At 39.8% G+C, this 15,669-nt stretch overlaps 1 protein-coding gene and 1 long non-coding RNA gene across 12 annotated transcripts in view; both read right to left on the reverse strand.

Moving 5' to 3' along the window:
- Positions 1-15,669, reverse strand: part of LOC137478706 (cytosolic carboxypeptidase 6-like) — an 886,432-nt gene that overhangs the window by 870,570 nt on the left and 193 nt on the right. For 5 of the 11 annotated variants that reach the window (XM_068198689.1, XM_068198690.1, XM_068198698.1 and 2 more), the window contains exon 1: positions 15,334-15,407. The exons of 1 other annotated variant lie outside the window; for it this stretch is intronic. In XM_068198689.1, coding sequence (XP_068054790.1) covers positions 15,334-15,376 — 43 coding nt within the window. In that variant the 5' untranslated portion in view covers positions 15,377-15,407. Of the gene's footprint in view, positions 1-1,124; positions 1,280-4,996; positions 5,174-15,333; positions 15,409-15,669 lie in introns of those variants that run through there. 5 more of the 11 variants (XM_068198695.1, XM_068198694.1, XM_068198699.1 and 2 more) reach the window with 3 other exon arrangements.
- LOC137478708 (uncharacterized) lies at positions 7,170-12,303 on the reverse strand. The gene is made up of 2 exons (XR_011001747.1): positions 12,263-12,303; positions 7,170-11,998 (listed from the first exon to the last, which is right to left on the reverse strand). It is a non-coding gene; the product is annotated as an uncharacterized lncRNA (long non-coding RNA).

The following is a 15,669-nucleotide window of genomic DNA, read 5'->3' on the forward strand; positions in this document are numbered from 1 at the left end:
GTAACCTCTGGGTTATTTGTTTTAGACTGAATAATTACCCACAGACAGCAATCTGAGGCATTTAAATTGTTTTCTTTAAGTGTATAATTGATACTTAGGATATTTTAACTAGATGGGTTTTACCAGCGTGCTGATACAATTTACTTAAAGCCTGGGAACACCAGAGGCAAACTGAGGCCTGGATGGGGCATCTGTGCATCTGCATGGCTCAGATCCTGTCCCTTGATAAAATTCACCCCTCTGCATTGTGCAAGCCGCAGTGCAGAGCAGCAGCCAGAGGAAAATCACTTCCTCAGTTTCACCTGAGTTGGATTAATACATACCTCTTGCAGTTAAGATTAGTCAAGTTGGTCATTTGCAATCAAACATTGTGGAATTAAGGATACAGAGAAAAATTAGTGGGAAACCTGCAAATCACCATGAGTGCTTGAGCTGCCAGGGACCAAAGTGAGGTACCTGAGTAGAGCTGTTTGAAGACTGAACTCCTCTTAGTAAATGTTCCCTTTTAAGTCTCAGCTAAAAGTAATAGACCTCCTAGAAATTGTAAAATATAATTGGGAAACACCACTTAACGATGAAGAAACTAGAAAGGATTACATTCATAGCACTGCCAACACAAGACAGTGGAAGAAAAGCAGGAGGAAGAGAGATTTACATCTCCCTGGCAATTTAGAAAATCTGCCAATGGAGTCTTTACACAATGCAGAAGGAAGCTGTCAAGTATCTGTGTCCCAGCAAAAAGTTTCCATCTGCTCCTCCTGACCTAATGTAGCCCTCCAGGAATGAGAATAAAATCATCAAATAGCCTGCAATTCATAGTCATTTAACAATATTACTCTCCTAGCATGTTCTTTATTCCGCAGTAATTAGAATATTCAGAATGCAATGTTGCTATATTTTGAGTTATATTATCTTTAATCTCTAAACATGCAAAACTGCTATCTTTGAACTTCACATTATTAAACAGCACAACAGCACCATGTCCCTTCTGGCATGTTCTCCTTGGGTGATAAAGAAAGGGCCAGAGCACTGCCCGAAAAGGAGCCTGTATGAGCCCATTACAAACCATGGCTTCACGCCTGTGTGTTCAGCAGATGCGGAGAGCAGTGCTGGGAACACATTACCACCCTCAGATGGAGAGAACAGCTACCCTGGGCTCCAGTCCTCTGGCCAATACAGAGATCCTGTCCTCACAACTGGGGAGCCCTAAGCAGATTTTCCTGGCTGGAGGCAATGATGTATGACAGAACCTTGTGGGGAAGGGAAATAGCTCTTCAGTCTGAAACAAACTGAAAGGGAAAGAAGAGAATTAACTGAAGTACATCCTGTACAGTCCACTTAAGGAGACCAGATTCTCCTTTGAAAAAAAGGTTAGATAAGACAAGCAAAGGCAAAACCTAGCAAAGAAATTGTCTCAGAATATAGTTCTTATTTTTTCAATTATTTTTCTTATGGGTTGTAAGACACATATATATTTTATTCTAATTCTTCATAGCTTAAACTCCAGGAGGCTCCAGCAAATCCCTAGGATTTACTTTTACTGCAGTATTAAACTTTAATAGTAATTTTCTATCAGGTATAAAATCTGTGGGTGCCTGAAATCTCTGTAAGTATATAAGGCTTTAAAATAAAACCTGGGCAGAGTCTTCTGGTATCTGCATTCATCACTATTGTCACTGTGGATATATTTCACATCAAACTAGTGAAAATGAATAGAATCAGTTCCAGGAGACTGGGATTTGTGGGAGGGAGAGCTTGGAAATTTCCAGAGTTTCTTTGCCCTTCTTAAATTCAAAGGGTAAAGCCAACTTTTTTTTTTTTTTTCATTTAGGAAAAGATGAAATCAGTATTTGCTAAAATAAACATCATGCAAATTTAACTACGTTTTCTTTAAACACTGTAGTTTCTAGAGGAAGGTACCTCTTTAGAAAGTAACAGTGACTCCTTGAATTGGGTAAACAATGAGCCTAGCTTCCAGAAGTGCCTAACATGAAAACCCATGAAGTAAGCAGCCAGCAGCTACCCTCATGCTACATTAGGCAGGAGAGCACAGCTACATTAAAACAGACATGGAAAAATATAGCAAGAATTTGCCTGAAAAACCTGCATCTTTCTTCTAATCACACTGCCTAACAATGACAGCCAATTAGAAAGGTGAGGTAACACAAAAACCTAAAACAACTGCAAAGAAACTTTGTAGAAGTCTTTCTGTAATCACAAATGTCATCAAGATACCCTGCATGCTCTTATGAGATCCTTATTTTAGAATAAAATTAGAATATGTTTTGCTGCTGGAAACATCTATGGTATAAAGATCCAATAGCCAGATCTCTATCATCCAGGGGCCAGGAAAAGTTTCCAGGTATCCCAGAAAAGCTCCACCAGCTTTGAGCCATACTGTTAATAGAAACCCACACAAAGAAGTGAATCTGAACTCTCAGTACAGTTTGCAACAACAAAAAAAAATTAATTCAGATGACCAACAGCAATTACTATTAGCTCCAAAACATTCCAAGTCTCCAGATGAACACTGCTCAAATCACACTTTGGCTAAGCAGCACTTACGGAAGTTATGCCAATAACAGTCTGCTCCACAAACCTGGAAACTGTGTCATTTTAGCAAAATTCTTTAAAATGATAGCATTTAGTACAGGTCTATAGTCTCAACAGATGATTATGTTCTCTTATTCTTTGACTTTTTTTTTTTAATAAAAGCTTATATATCATTGTTCCTGGGCTTCAGAAACACTGACATTTAGGAAGACAAGCTATTTCTGCTATGACTTCTGAATGCTCTGTAGCCACTCTAAAAATCCTACAGGCAGCAGCAGTCAGGAACTTGGAATTCCAGCTCCATTGACTTAAAAATGCTAAGAAAAAGAAGAAAACACAACTGTAATTTTGATCTTCACAGCCATGTATCCCGAAGCAAGGCTTTGGCATGACCCGGAGAATCTAAACATACTGAAGAATGCTGTCAATCTGAAATGTACTTAAATCACAGGCACTGTGATCTGAAAAGAAAGGGGGAAAAATGTATTTAGACAACAAATCCCAGGGTTTGAGACAATACTCGGCATGGTAGCAACCACATCTGCTGCCTCACATTGGAGTACTCTGCCCATTCTGTCACCATTACCTATTTCAAAAGTCCAGCAGGAAAACATTGGTTACCACAAGAAGGCATTGTCATATGGCTTGGACTAGTTCTAAAAAATAGTAACATTGTGCTGTCATCTAAAAACCCAATTTGAGATAAAGCAGCTTTGCAGCAATTGTCTCTTCAATTACTTTCCTCCTACGGTTTGACCAACAGACTGCTTGTCAAGTCTGTCTCCAAACTGTGAGATGATATTCATATTCAAGAAAGCAAGCAAAGTAAAGATGAACTGTAGTTTAGCAGAGATTATCATGCAAATTCTGAGATTTTTACAGGTTCACAGGTTTTGAAAGCAGTCAGGAGAAATAAACTGCCATCTTACTGCCAGGGACTTGAAAAAGCTTGTGGTTGGTAGCAAAATAGGAAGAAAACAAAATTTATGGTTTGGGTCTTTCATTTATTGCACAAGTTACTCTTCTTCAGAGGCTACCAGACAATATTACCTTTCAAATTTCCTAACATGACTCCTTAGCTAATCCACCATTAATTTTTTTTTGGGTTAGAAGCATAAGTAGATCTAAATACCTTGTGCCTCTTTAGATGCATGTACCCAGACTCCTTTACTCTAGCAGAAAGTGTGGAATAGGTGTCTGAGTCAAAGCTCAGGGTGGAAAATCTTGTTCTTACATGCAAATATGTAAAGCAAAATGATCACTAAAGCTGGTGACGTGGGGTGCTTATGAAAGGCTCAGTGGCACCACAAAAAGGACTTTGCCTGCAACATACTGAGCAGAAAGACCAGGGCAAGTAGGGACAAAAAGGCAGATAAGGTGCTTAGCCCAAAACAAAGCACTGACCACCAGGCTGGTCAAGTGTGAAAAGGTGACGAGAAATCTCCACTACATGGTCCTTTCAAAAAGATCAGATCCATGCAGAGATTCAAGTATCAATCTAAGGTCAATTATAGCTCCTGTCCAAAATCCAATGCGGAACATTCAACTGGAGATATTTGGCAGACAAATACTGCTCTGCACAATGACTCCTCACTCCCAGGGGCTGGCATTGTCTTATGAGTTTATAGAAAAAGAAGAAAAGTCAGCTTGTGTGGAGTTGCACTTATTTCATATGTGATATTTGTTTCCAATCTTCAGCCTAAAAGCTTTACTTCAAGACTACTCATTTATTATCTCAGTGTGGGCTATCCCCAAGGATATACCTTTCTGTTAAAGAAAAATGGCAATGAAATTTTTTGTATCACTTTAGTGAAATCCAAAGTGTGCAAGAAGGTATGAGCGGATTTTTCTAATGAAAATTTTAAAAAGCAATTAATGCTTTGAACTCAGCAAGCAAGAAAAAAAATCCATTACTCTTTCTACTGCACTTAGAAGCTCTAAACTAAAATTCTACCACAAATGAATAATAAAAAGAATGGAAAATACAGTTGTATTAAACACATTAGCTGAAAAAATGTTTATTTTAAAACACTGTAAGGATTAGTGAATTTCATGATATATAGATTTATTTTTAACAAGTATTTGGTATCTTGATAACATCAAAGGTATCACATGATCCAACAGTTGCTATAGTAGCAATACTTAAGTAAAAGAACACATCAAACAAATGCATAAAACATATAAACAGTAAACAAAATTATAGTACATAATATGCAACCCCAGCTAGCAGAGAAAAGAGAAGATAATAGCTATTGACTTGAACTAGTCCTCAGAGTTGCATCCGCAAAAAAGTATCAGCAAGTCCACCTTTTCTGGGAAATAAGGAATGGCTCAGAGAATTAGGTCTGCATGTGAATGAGGGGAGATGCTGAAACACCAGACAAAGAGTACACAGGAATTCAAGTTCTGGCTCAAGAAAAAAAAAAAATGGGGATGTTCCTACCATTCCAGGGGAAAATCTGTGTCTAGGGGTTCTGAGGCAGGAAAAGAACTGTAGAGCTAAAACCGATCCCTTGTGTGGTACCACAGAACTTCGCAAAGTAAAACTCCTCCATAGCATCCCATATCTTTCTGGAATTTGTATGCAACTCATTTCCCAAAGACAAGGAGGGCGTGTGACCTGCAAAAAATACCGAGTCAAGCAGGCAGGCAATTGCAGGGTTTGGAATTGTAGTGGAGGAAATTTCAGGTAAGGGCAAAACCTGATATTACTCACAAAACTGGAAAAAGATGGTAGTGGTTGAAGTAACTCACTAGTATTTGCTGGTGCCATCCTAAAACGCTGTAAATATTTCCCATGCTATTAATACTGAATTAATAGCTTTTATATACCTGGGTTTGTGTTATATGTGAGGGAGCATAAAAGAAGTGGAAGGAAAGGGAGAGATAATGGATATACATTGTGTATAAATCCATATATACTGCTGGATAATATGTATATACCCATGTTTCAGCTGCCATGGGTGTGAGGCACTGATTTAACAAAAGCACGTTATCTTGCTTAAACTTGACAGCATAACTGGAAGAAGTCATGGCAAAATAAATTTCTAAACTAAAGATAACTCACACTGAACCAAGCTAAATGTAAATAAACCATCTTAGATGTAGCAACCAATGCAGTTGGTTATAACCTTGACCCAAGATTATATAGCTTTTAGTGGCGAACAAAATTTAATCTCTCCAAGTTAACAACTTTGTGTGTCTCCTTTCTTGGGGACCAACTGATTCTCAGCTGGGAAACTGAAAAAGACTCAATAGATAATAAATATTCTTGATATAACAGAGAAGTAAGTTGATTTCAGCTTTTGCAAAAGGCCAAGGCTTTGTTTCTTGTCCTAGTTTTCAGACTCTTTAGCCCTGACTATCACATTCAGAATGTTTGTCCACAAAAGACATCTTGTAAAAATACCAAGTATGAAGTATTATGGAAGTCTTTCAAGAATATCAGCAAGGTCAAGTATGGAACATATAAACAGCACTTTTTCTGTTTATGAAAATTAGCCTGCTCGTGCCAAATTCCAAACACTTTTCATGTCTTACTATGTCTGCTGATTGAACAGGAACTTTCCAAATTTATATTTAACGAGATGTCTATGCCATAGTGTTGGAAGCATGAGGTTACCTGCTGAATCCCAGGTAGGCCAAAGGGAGATAGCATGGCTGTGGTGCTGAACTAGCAAGCTGGATCATGGACATTATTCCAGGGTTAGCACTGAGGGAATACAGCTGTGCTTTCTAATTTGGATAGGGCTTTTATCTCATTCTCAGCTATTCTTCACAAGCAATCAGCCTGGTGAGCCTCAACACAGGTCAGCTTTGGCACTACACCAAACCCACTATTAACAGCTATTTAAATTTTTTCATACCTAAAATGCAACTAACGTAAATTTCTTGCAGATGTACCTGCCCAAATTTTTAAAAAATTATTTGATTATCACTAATTCAAGTGTTCAGGAGACTTCAATTCAATTTCTGACTCAGCCACTAACATCATTATGGTGGTAATGAATCTTTATCCATGGGAAACTGGGCCTTCCATGAGGTCTCCAGGGCAGGCACAAAATCCTGTGGGGAAACACATCAGCAGCTTTGCACAGCACCATCTCTCTGTTCAAGACCTTGTATTTCCCAAGTGACTGGAAGAAAGGTGGTCGCTGCAGCTGCTTGGGCTTCCATCCTGAGTGCAGTAACTGAAACCTGAGCAACCTCAGCGCATGGACAATTTCCATCCTGGTTACTACACACCATCCCTGTATTCTTCTTTTGGTTAAACTGCTATTTTCCTTGGCTCTTGCTTCTTATTCACCTGTTGTTTAGGGATGTAAGGATGTCTTCTACCAGTTAACTTAAGCCCGCAGTAGTTTCAGCCACAGTTTCTTCACTTTTGAGTTAAACTCTTCTTCACTATTGCATATTTAAAATAATTTGGGGATTTTAGTACTACTTCTGAAATAATTTGTTCCCCCAGGTTGCTGAAATCATTTACACTATTAATTACTTCCATAGTTATAATTACTCATTGAAACAACTCCTTTAACTTCTTTGTTTAGAACAGTATTTCTCCCTACTTTCCAAAAGTCCATTCCAAAAAGTAGTATTTTAAACTATTGAGAATTTCTTTGATTCAAGCATTGCCCACTCACATTCCTTTTATTTAAGAACATAATCTAGTATTTCATTTCAAACAATTAAATCATTGCAGTTTTATTTTATTCATAAAGCACCGTATAGCAAAAAATATATATTCTTTCAGAATTCCCATTTTCTAACACAGAAAAATGTCAGCAAAAACAAACGATCTATTAACTGTCTTGCATCAGCAACATAACAGGAATAAAACTACAGAGAACACGACTAACTAATACAGCATATTCAGCAGTTTTTTTTAACTAAGCAAATACCAAGTTGATACAATATTTATGGGAATATGAAATGCATACAAAATATTTCAAATATTCAGAACACAAGCCAAAAATTCCACCTTCAAGAAGGCTTACACAGAGAAAGCTCTGAGATCAAATTACTGTTTATTTGTACCACTCAGAAATAAAATAACCAGCAGATATAGTGGTATTGTGCCTAGTTACAAAACATCTGCTGTTCTGGAGCACCACAGGCTTTGGGTGTAGGTAAGTAGCACAGAGCCAAGTTTATCTCACAATCCTATTTCACATGGACAGCTCCCATGAAATAATGCTACTGCTTTTGGATTTGTATAGGTTATTTGAGGAATTTTTCATTAATCAAACACATCATACTACCTCATCTGCATTTTATATGCATGAAAACCTGAAAGACACTTGCCAGGCTTCCCAGCACTGAAGTTGTCTGTAATGGCAAAGTGCCTCTGCTGCTTATTGCAAATGAAAACACATCAGCAGAGCTGCAATGAATCCAAACGGGCTCCCTTTGCGATGGATTCCTGCTGCTCTGCTCTGGTGATTCACGGGAACTGATGTTCCACTTGCTTTAGTGGAGATTGAAATTCAACACATTTTTCAAGGTGCTTTTGAAATAAAATGTAAAAGGAAAATCTTGCCAGTTTTCACTCATGATTGTGAGATCCACTGCTAAGTAAACAGCTCTGTGAATTAGTAGGTAAATGGAATCATTAGAGAGCTTATTCATCTAATAATAATTTAAGACAACTACTTTTTTTCTCCATCCCTTTTTCTATGCTCAATTTTTGACATAATGAAACTATGAAATCAGCTAGTTTGTTATACTAAGAGAATAGGGATACATATGTATATTAGAAAATATATGTATCAGAACATGTAAATTTTAGTCTCTAACGTTTATACATTACTTATCCTAAAATAGAACCAACCACAAAAAGCATTTACTATACAGAAATACATCAAATTCATTGCCAAACATTTGCAGGACGAGAGTCCTAGATTTAATACTGAAGTCCATATTCTGAGTTTGAGAGTCGGTGACAAAATGAAATGGAAATCATTATTTTGGTAGAGCAGTTTTCCAAAGCATTTCAACATACAAATCGTAAAATTACTTCAAGAAACTTATATAAAAATCAGAAGTTAACAAATACAGCACTTCTTAAATGGCAGACTTGGCCTCTCTGGCAAAGTCAAGAAAATTAGTTGTGGGGACAATGTGACAAGGAAGCTGGGATATGGGATACATTGATGTGTACCCATAACCAACTTCAATTAATTGTAAATTGGTTTACTTCTATTATAGATTAATGGCAGACACAGCTTGAGCCCAGAAGAACTCATTATTTCAGGTACAGTGCAATCTAAACATGGCAATTCTGCATCAAGGCTGTGCATGCCAACTACCTTGGGGGATCACTTGAGAAATCTAAGCTGGCATCTATATATTCCCATCATTCTGGAAAAGGGCAGCACGATCAATCCTCCAGAAACAAAAGTGATGTAGCCCAATGCGCACACCCAGGTGGCTGTGCTGGAGCTGCTCTGCATCAGCAGCACGGCTGTGAGCAAAGCAGCATGGCTGCATCTCAGTGACATCAGCAGGAAACAGCTGCACAAACTCCCTTCCGTGTCCTCCAGCACCTCCTTTATCCAGGGGCTGCTGCTTTCTGTTACCAAGTTATCAGACATCTTCATTAAAAAGCTTAAAAAAAGGTAACGACGACCATTCAGCCATTTCCTTCTGTCCCTAAGCAGGTGTTGTGGAGGAAGAGGAGGAAGGAAAATTTCCCAGTGTAGACAAGTTGTTCACCTCTCCTATGGCAGCTGACAGCTATCATGTCAAGTGTCCCACCTGGAGGGTGGGCTGGTGCTGCAGATGTCAGTGTCCCAGTCCTGTTAGTGGCCCCATGTGGAGATCAAGCTGGTTCCATTGTAACACGGAGACATGACTTTAAAAACCTATTTTATTCAGTATTAAATCTATACAGCTCCACTTCCAAAAACAGAAAAGCTATGTAGGCCACATAAATGCATTCTGAGGTTGATCTGGTCTTTTGCATGAGACTTTTGCCTACTAAAAGCGGTAACAGCCACACTAAAGAAACTTGCAGAAACTTCTGTTTTACAAATTTCAGTATAAAACCTATTAAAATTCTCAATATGTCTCATTTTACTTTTTACAAATTCAAAAGCCTCCTCTCACAAGTGCTAGTAATTAATAGGGTGCTTTGAACTTCACTGAAAGAAAAAGCGTTGGGAGGCTTGAGGTAAGTAACTTTTCAAAGCTTTGATTATTCGTCAAAGAAAAAAAATGTATGAAATATGGCTAGGAAATGGTAAACCATTCAAAAATGGCAACTGGAACACCCAACACATTCCTGTTTCTTTCTTTTTCTGAAATTATACCTTCTGGCTGTACAAAGCCTTCATTAGTATTTCTCAAGTCTCCTTATATGGCAAATTATGTAACAAAAATATGATCAAAGCTTTAAGTACCAAATATACATTAGCAGCTCTTCTTCAATGAATTTTTCTAGTGGGGATTTTTTTTTCCACTGGATAACTGAAAAACATTGGAAATTACTTGAATGGCAGCCTACTGGCAACAGAGTCTAATGATCACTATAGTACCTTTCTGCAGTGATTAGAGTTAATTTCTGTACTGAATTTCAACAAATATTTCAACTTAAGCAGTCAAAACTGAAAAAATTAATAGTCTTACAAAGGGCCTCAGATTTACCAAGAAACTTTCCCCTGATGTCCCCTGGACTTCCAACTGCTCTGGCTGAAATGTACCAATGCAATCAGTAAGTTCTGGCAAATGTCTTTATTGAACAAAATCCATTTCAGATTTGTTTACAAATCTATCCTGCAGCATTTTATAAACAACTGCAAACAGCTCTTTCTGCTGTGTGAACATCTGCAAGGCTGGGCCCAGTCCGCACACAGTTTTCCACTGACGTTTGAAGCCTCCTCGTGTTGATAGGAGGATATGGTGGCAGATCCCTTTCAGCACGAAGGCTGCAATGTCTTTACCCAAACACTGGAATTCTGCTATGCTCACAGGTTAGTCATGTATATTACAAAATAAGCTCTGTTGTTTGTATACACTTTAAAATTCAGAAATCATTTAAGAAAAGTTAGTTCAGTTGAAGAAATTCAGTTTACCTGGAGAATCAGAAGTACCACTGATGTACAGTGTTATTTTAATGACCAAGATTAAGTAATATTGTTAAAGTAATTAGCTGATCTCTCCTATTTTAAATTTCCTCATTATAAAGCTGGCAAATCAGTTATCAAAAAAGCCTATATTTAAAGACAAATAAATTATTTTCTTATTTAGTTTGGCTTTTTTTTAATAATTAAGGCCACTGAAAAGAAAGCAGTTATGTTCCTAATACAAGAATTTTGTCATACCCTATGTGATTAAATATTTTTAAAAGAATAACTATTCTTTATTGAAAGAATAATGAAAAGCTATCTTCAAAACAATCCAGCTCAGCATAATCCTATTGAAATCAATTAGAAAACACTGCAGAATTTACACAGCTGTTCTATTGGCCCCTTCATGTGCAGATCTCTGAAATAATGAGCTGAACACCAAGAGTTTTAGGAACACTAATTACTACACAAACTTTGGGTGGGGTTTGAACATTCAACAGAGGTTTGCAGATTTCCTCCCTGAAGCCAGGTCACAGCACCGCTGTGAAGACTTTGAAAATTCCAACCATTCTTAACATGAAATGTGACTCAACACCACTCTTCAAGGTACCGACTGTGACATGTAAATAAACATTAAAAGCTCCACATTCAGCTGGGAAGCCTGCTCATTCTGATAACCAGGATTTTTGGTCTAAAGACATTTATTTATATCCTGTCCAGTACTGTGAGTAAATGCCTTTTCTTGCTTTCAGTATGATTTCAGTGATGATGACACAATGAAATACCAGAAATACTAATATCCACAAAATGACTAGCAATTGTGGAATAACACATATTAGAACTGTCAATCCAGGCTAATATGCAGTTGCCTCAGATAGAAAACTATTACAGACCTCAGAGATAACCTGCACCCTTTGATCATTCAGGCCTCCAGATGCAAGTCCTCTGAAGGTAATACAGATGCCTTGAACAGAAATCTGGGGAGAATGAGATCACTAGTGAAATTCTAAATTGGAAAACACTTTCATCTGGTTCATGGGTCAAAAACTTTAGCAAATACAGGCATTCAGTACTCACTATGACCTACTCCTAAACCTTCCTTAGAGAAGCTAAAATGTCCTCTTTGCCACAGAACTGGAAAAATAACATTCATCTGGTTTTGATGAAACTTAACTAAACTGGTGGTTTTCCTGTATCCTGTATCTTCCACAGGTTTATGACAGCAAGGTCAGCTGAGCAGAACAACTGGAAGTCAAACCAAGAAGCTCCTGAGAGTAACTAACTAGACTCAATAATTTTCATCCTCCTGCAAGCTTCATTTGTGAAGATTTACGTTGCTTTTAAGTTGGATTCCCAGTTTGAGACATGAAGGTTTCAGCCTGGAAAACCAAACAGGAGGCATTCAAATTCAGAGTTTACTGCAAAAAGCTGATTTAAACAATTTCAAGAATGCTGGTAGGACTGAGGAGCCAACTACAATGGTAAAATGATTATTTCAGAGTAAAGTGAGCTGATTTGCAGCACTCTAACCAAACATCAGAATACAGAAACTATTTTAATGGATTAGAGCAGATGTCTGCCTAGTCCAGTGAGGATAGCAGCAGAATATGAACTCTGTACTAGACAGGTGTGAGATAATCTACCTTCCATATTAAGTCTCAATTTTACTTGAAATTGTAAAGAACAATGCTGAGCCTAACAGTAGACAAAAAAACTGATGGAAATCCCTCTTCTGAAATGCTTTGTGCAATTCTGTGTGTCCTAATCCCCCTCCTCAATTAAAAAAAAAAAAAAAAAGGTTAAAAATTTACAAAAAAACAGAAACAAAAATCTTCTATTGGGAAAAGGAATAGAATATGAAAATGTTTGCATATCGGGAAAGAGTAAGAATAAAACAGATTAAGATATTTACTTCCCTATAACAGAGAGAGATACTAATAAAACCAAAACAAAAAATTCTTGATTTAGAAAAAGATGTATTTTCCATAAAGTATAATTAATTTACAAAATGTCTTGACACAGTGTATTTTCAAATCTAAGAGTTTAGAGGGGTCATAAGCATCCTAGATGTGCATAATTCACTGTCAGATAACCTTTAGGAAGAAACCTAATTTTTATAATCCCCTATCTCTAAGTGCACACTGTATTTTTTCTGACATTGACTCTTGTCAAACCTGGATTCTGAACTAAATCAGTAAAGAATGGTCCATCACAACAATCTGTGCTGCTATAAACCATTAATAAGTTACCTTCAATTTCTCTGTAACACAATTTCCTTATGCAAAAATTGCAAATAACAATCAGTATTTCAAGATAAGAAGATGAGATGATGAGAGTTATTACTTGTGTTTTCTAATCCTTGACTAAAAACATGATGTTGCTGTAAAAAAAAAAATCCAGCAAGTATAGCATACTCATACTCTCATACTGGCTAAATTGACTTATATAAACAATGTTCAGTCCTTCTGTAATGGCTTTATTCTCCTTGCATTTGTGCAAAATGCAGGTTCCATAGCTACATTCCTGCATCTCCTAAAGACTGCTCAAGGTCTCACACATGATGAAGACACACTAAGCAGTGAGGATGCAGCAGGAACATTCCCCAGTTATGTGTTCAACAACAGTGTCAGTGTCACCCAGCACTAAACGGAAGGAAAAAAGAGATTCTTTGAGGGATTTGCCATGGAAAGAACATGCCTGTCGACTTAGTGTCAGCTGACAGTCAGAAAAAATCCAAAAACCCCACCTTTTTTTCTCACAGCCTAGTTTCCATGACCTTTCTTAAAAGTGGGCCAAGATCACAAGCTTGCTTCCTTTCCTCAGAGGGTTTTGGGTCTTTTCCCTATCTTTGTGGTTCTTTGCATTTTTAATTCCTTATCTGGTTTCTCCAAAACAGAAGGACTTGCAAATTAAACTTGCAAAGTGGCCAGACAAGCATTGTGTAACTCTAGCAGACATGGACCAGGACATGCAACTAAATGTGAATTCGGTACAAGCTGGAACATAACATTTATGAGAAAGTCATTGATTAGTCAGCTGCAATGGTCAGAAGTGGGAAAAGTTCTGGGCAAGGCTAAAATTAAAAAGCAAATACTGTGACACTGCAGGTTTAAGCAATACAGCAGAGAACACAATGTAAGTTAATCTGGAAATAGTATGAAAGTTACAGTCCATGTTGAAGTTACTGACAAGGGCACAAGTACAGGGGGTAGGCAGGAAAGCTGACAAAGTCCAATGGCCACCAGAGATCTGTTCCCCAATTCAGAGCTCAGGCAGAGCTGATCACCTGTGTTAGCAGTGGTGCAGAGTGCAGAGGATGAAAATAATCACCTGCCTCATGGACAAGTTCAACACACAATAAACTTCGTAGTGTTTTTCCATTGGTTCATAAACAGGATGGCTGAACACAGGGAGCTCAAGAACCATACGGACAATCCATTTAGATGTAGAGTCTGTAGTATCATTTCCTAGAACACAACAGCATTTGACATACTTATCCCTTTTTTTTAACCTGAAATGGGCTAAAAATCCAAGATCAGTTCTATGGGTAATGCATATTTATTTGGAGCCACTTCTGAGGCTGAAAAGCGGAGGTGCAGCAGCTAACACAGCTGGCTGGGAAAATGAACTCCTGGTTTAGGAACCCAGATAATTTATGTATGGTACTGCGGGAGATTAAATATTCAGGAATACTGTCATCTTTGTTCCATCTTCCAAATGTTAGTATCTATAATTTTTGTAATATATTTTGAGGGCTTTCATATGGATTGGAAAAGACCTTAACTGGATTTTGTCACAACAGGAAAGACCCCTGTACCTAGAGGGTCCTTACTATTTACAAGGAGACACAAAACTTCAGTTTCACAGACAAACTTATCTCACATACACAATTAAAGCCATTGTTAATACATCCTGAATAGGAAGAATAACATCTGGCACCTTCCTTAAAGTAATCCTCAGTGTAAGGGATGGGAGCTGTCAGGTGTGCTGCTCGCTCGCTGTCTCTCTGCAGCCTCCGGGTACTTGACATCTCCCAGACAGGTCAAGCAGCACCTGCAGGTCAACCCGCAAGCTACCAGCCTTGTGCTGCAGTTTCAGTCCCAGACCTGTGTCTTCATGTATTATTTTTTCATGCTAATTCACGCAGGCGGTCGTTTCTTGTGTAAGGGGAGCTCCTCTGCACCGCCGCTTTGCTCTGCTCTTCGCCACCGCCACCTTTGCCCCTGCGCGGGAAGATGGAGCAGGGTGCGGGAGGATGGAGCAGGGTGCGGGCTGCCCCACCATCAGCCTCCTCCTCTGCCCCACCGGGGCTCGGCCCCGCAGCGCCGGCCGGGTGAGCCGGCCTCTGGCCCTCACGCCTTCCACGCCACAGCGGGTCAGTCCCGCTCAGGCAGGCCTGGAATGAGGGGGGCTCTTCCCTCTCTCCCTGCCTGAAGGAGCTTTCCCCACGACCACCTTGTCCCTGGGAAGACTCTCCTCATCCCCCAAGGGAAGGGGCTTTGCCCTTCGTCACAGCTCCTCAGGCAGGAGCCCCTGCCGCGGTCCCTTCACCACCTCAGTGCCCCCGGCCAGAGGTGCTCCCCCCCGTCTCCCCCAGGAGAAGGGCTCCGTCTCCGCACTCCGCTGCGAGCCAGGCCCCCTCTACCGCCAGAAGCCCCTGGAGAAAGGGGGCTCCCCCTCTCCCCCCGCCCAGGCGACAGCGGCTGGCACTGACCCGTCTCTGCCGTCCTGCTCCTCTCCGCCATATTTGTTGTCATCCCGCCACCCCCCAACGCCGCCCGGCCGTCGCCATGGCAACGCGCGTCACCGCCATGGGGGAGCCCCGCGCCCCCCCGACATGGCGGCGGGGCTGACGGCCCTCCCCGGGGACAGCCTGCCCGGGGACAGCCTGCCCGGAGAGAGCCTTTCCCGGAGCGTCTGCCCGGGAACAGCCTGAGCGAGAAGTAGCATCCGCTTCCATCGTCACCCAGCCCGGCAGCCGCCGCGATCGTGGCGGGCGGGGCGTGAGGGGAGCACCGGCGGCCGCCCGCCTCTCACGCAGAACGGCTCC

Source organism: Anomalospiza imberbis, chromosome 9 (genome assembly GCF_031753505.1).
Source record: "Anomalospiza imberbis isolate Cuckoo-Finch-1a 21T00152 chromosome 9, ASM3175350v1, whole genome shotgun sequence".
Lineage (NCBI taxonomy): Eukaryota > Metazoa > Chordata > Aves > Passeriformes > Viduidae > Anomalospiza > Anomalospiza imberbis.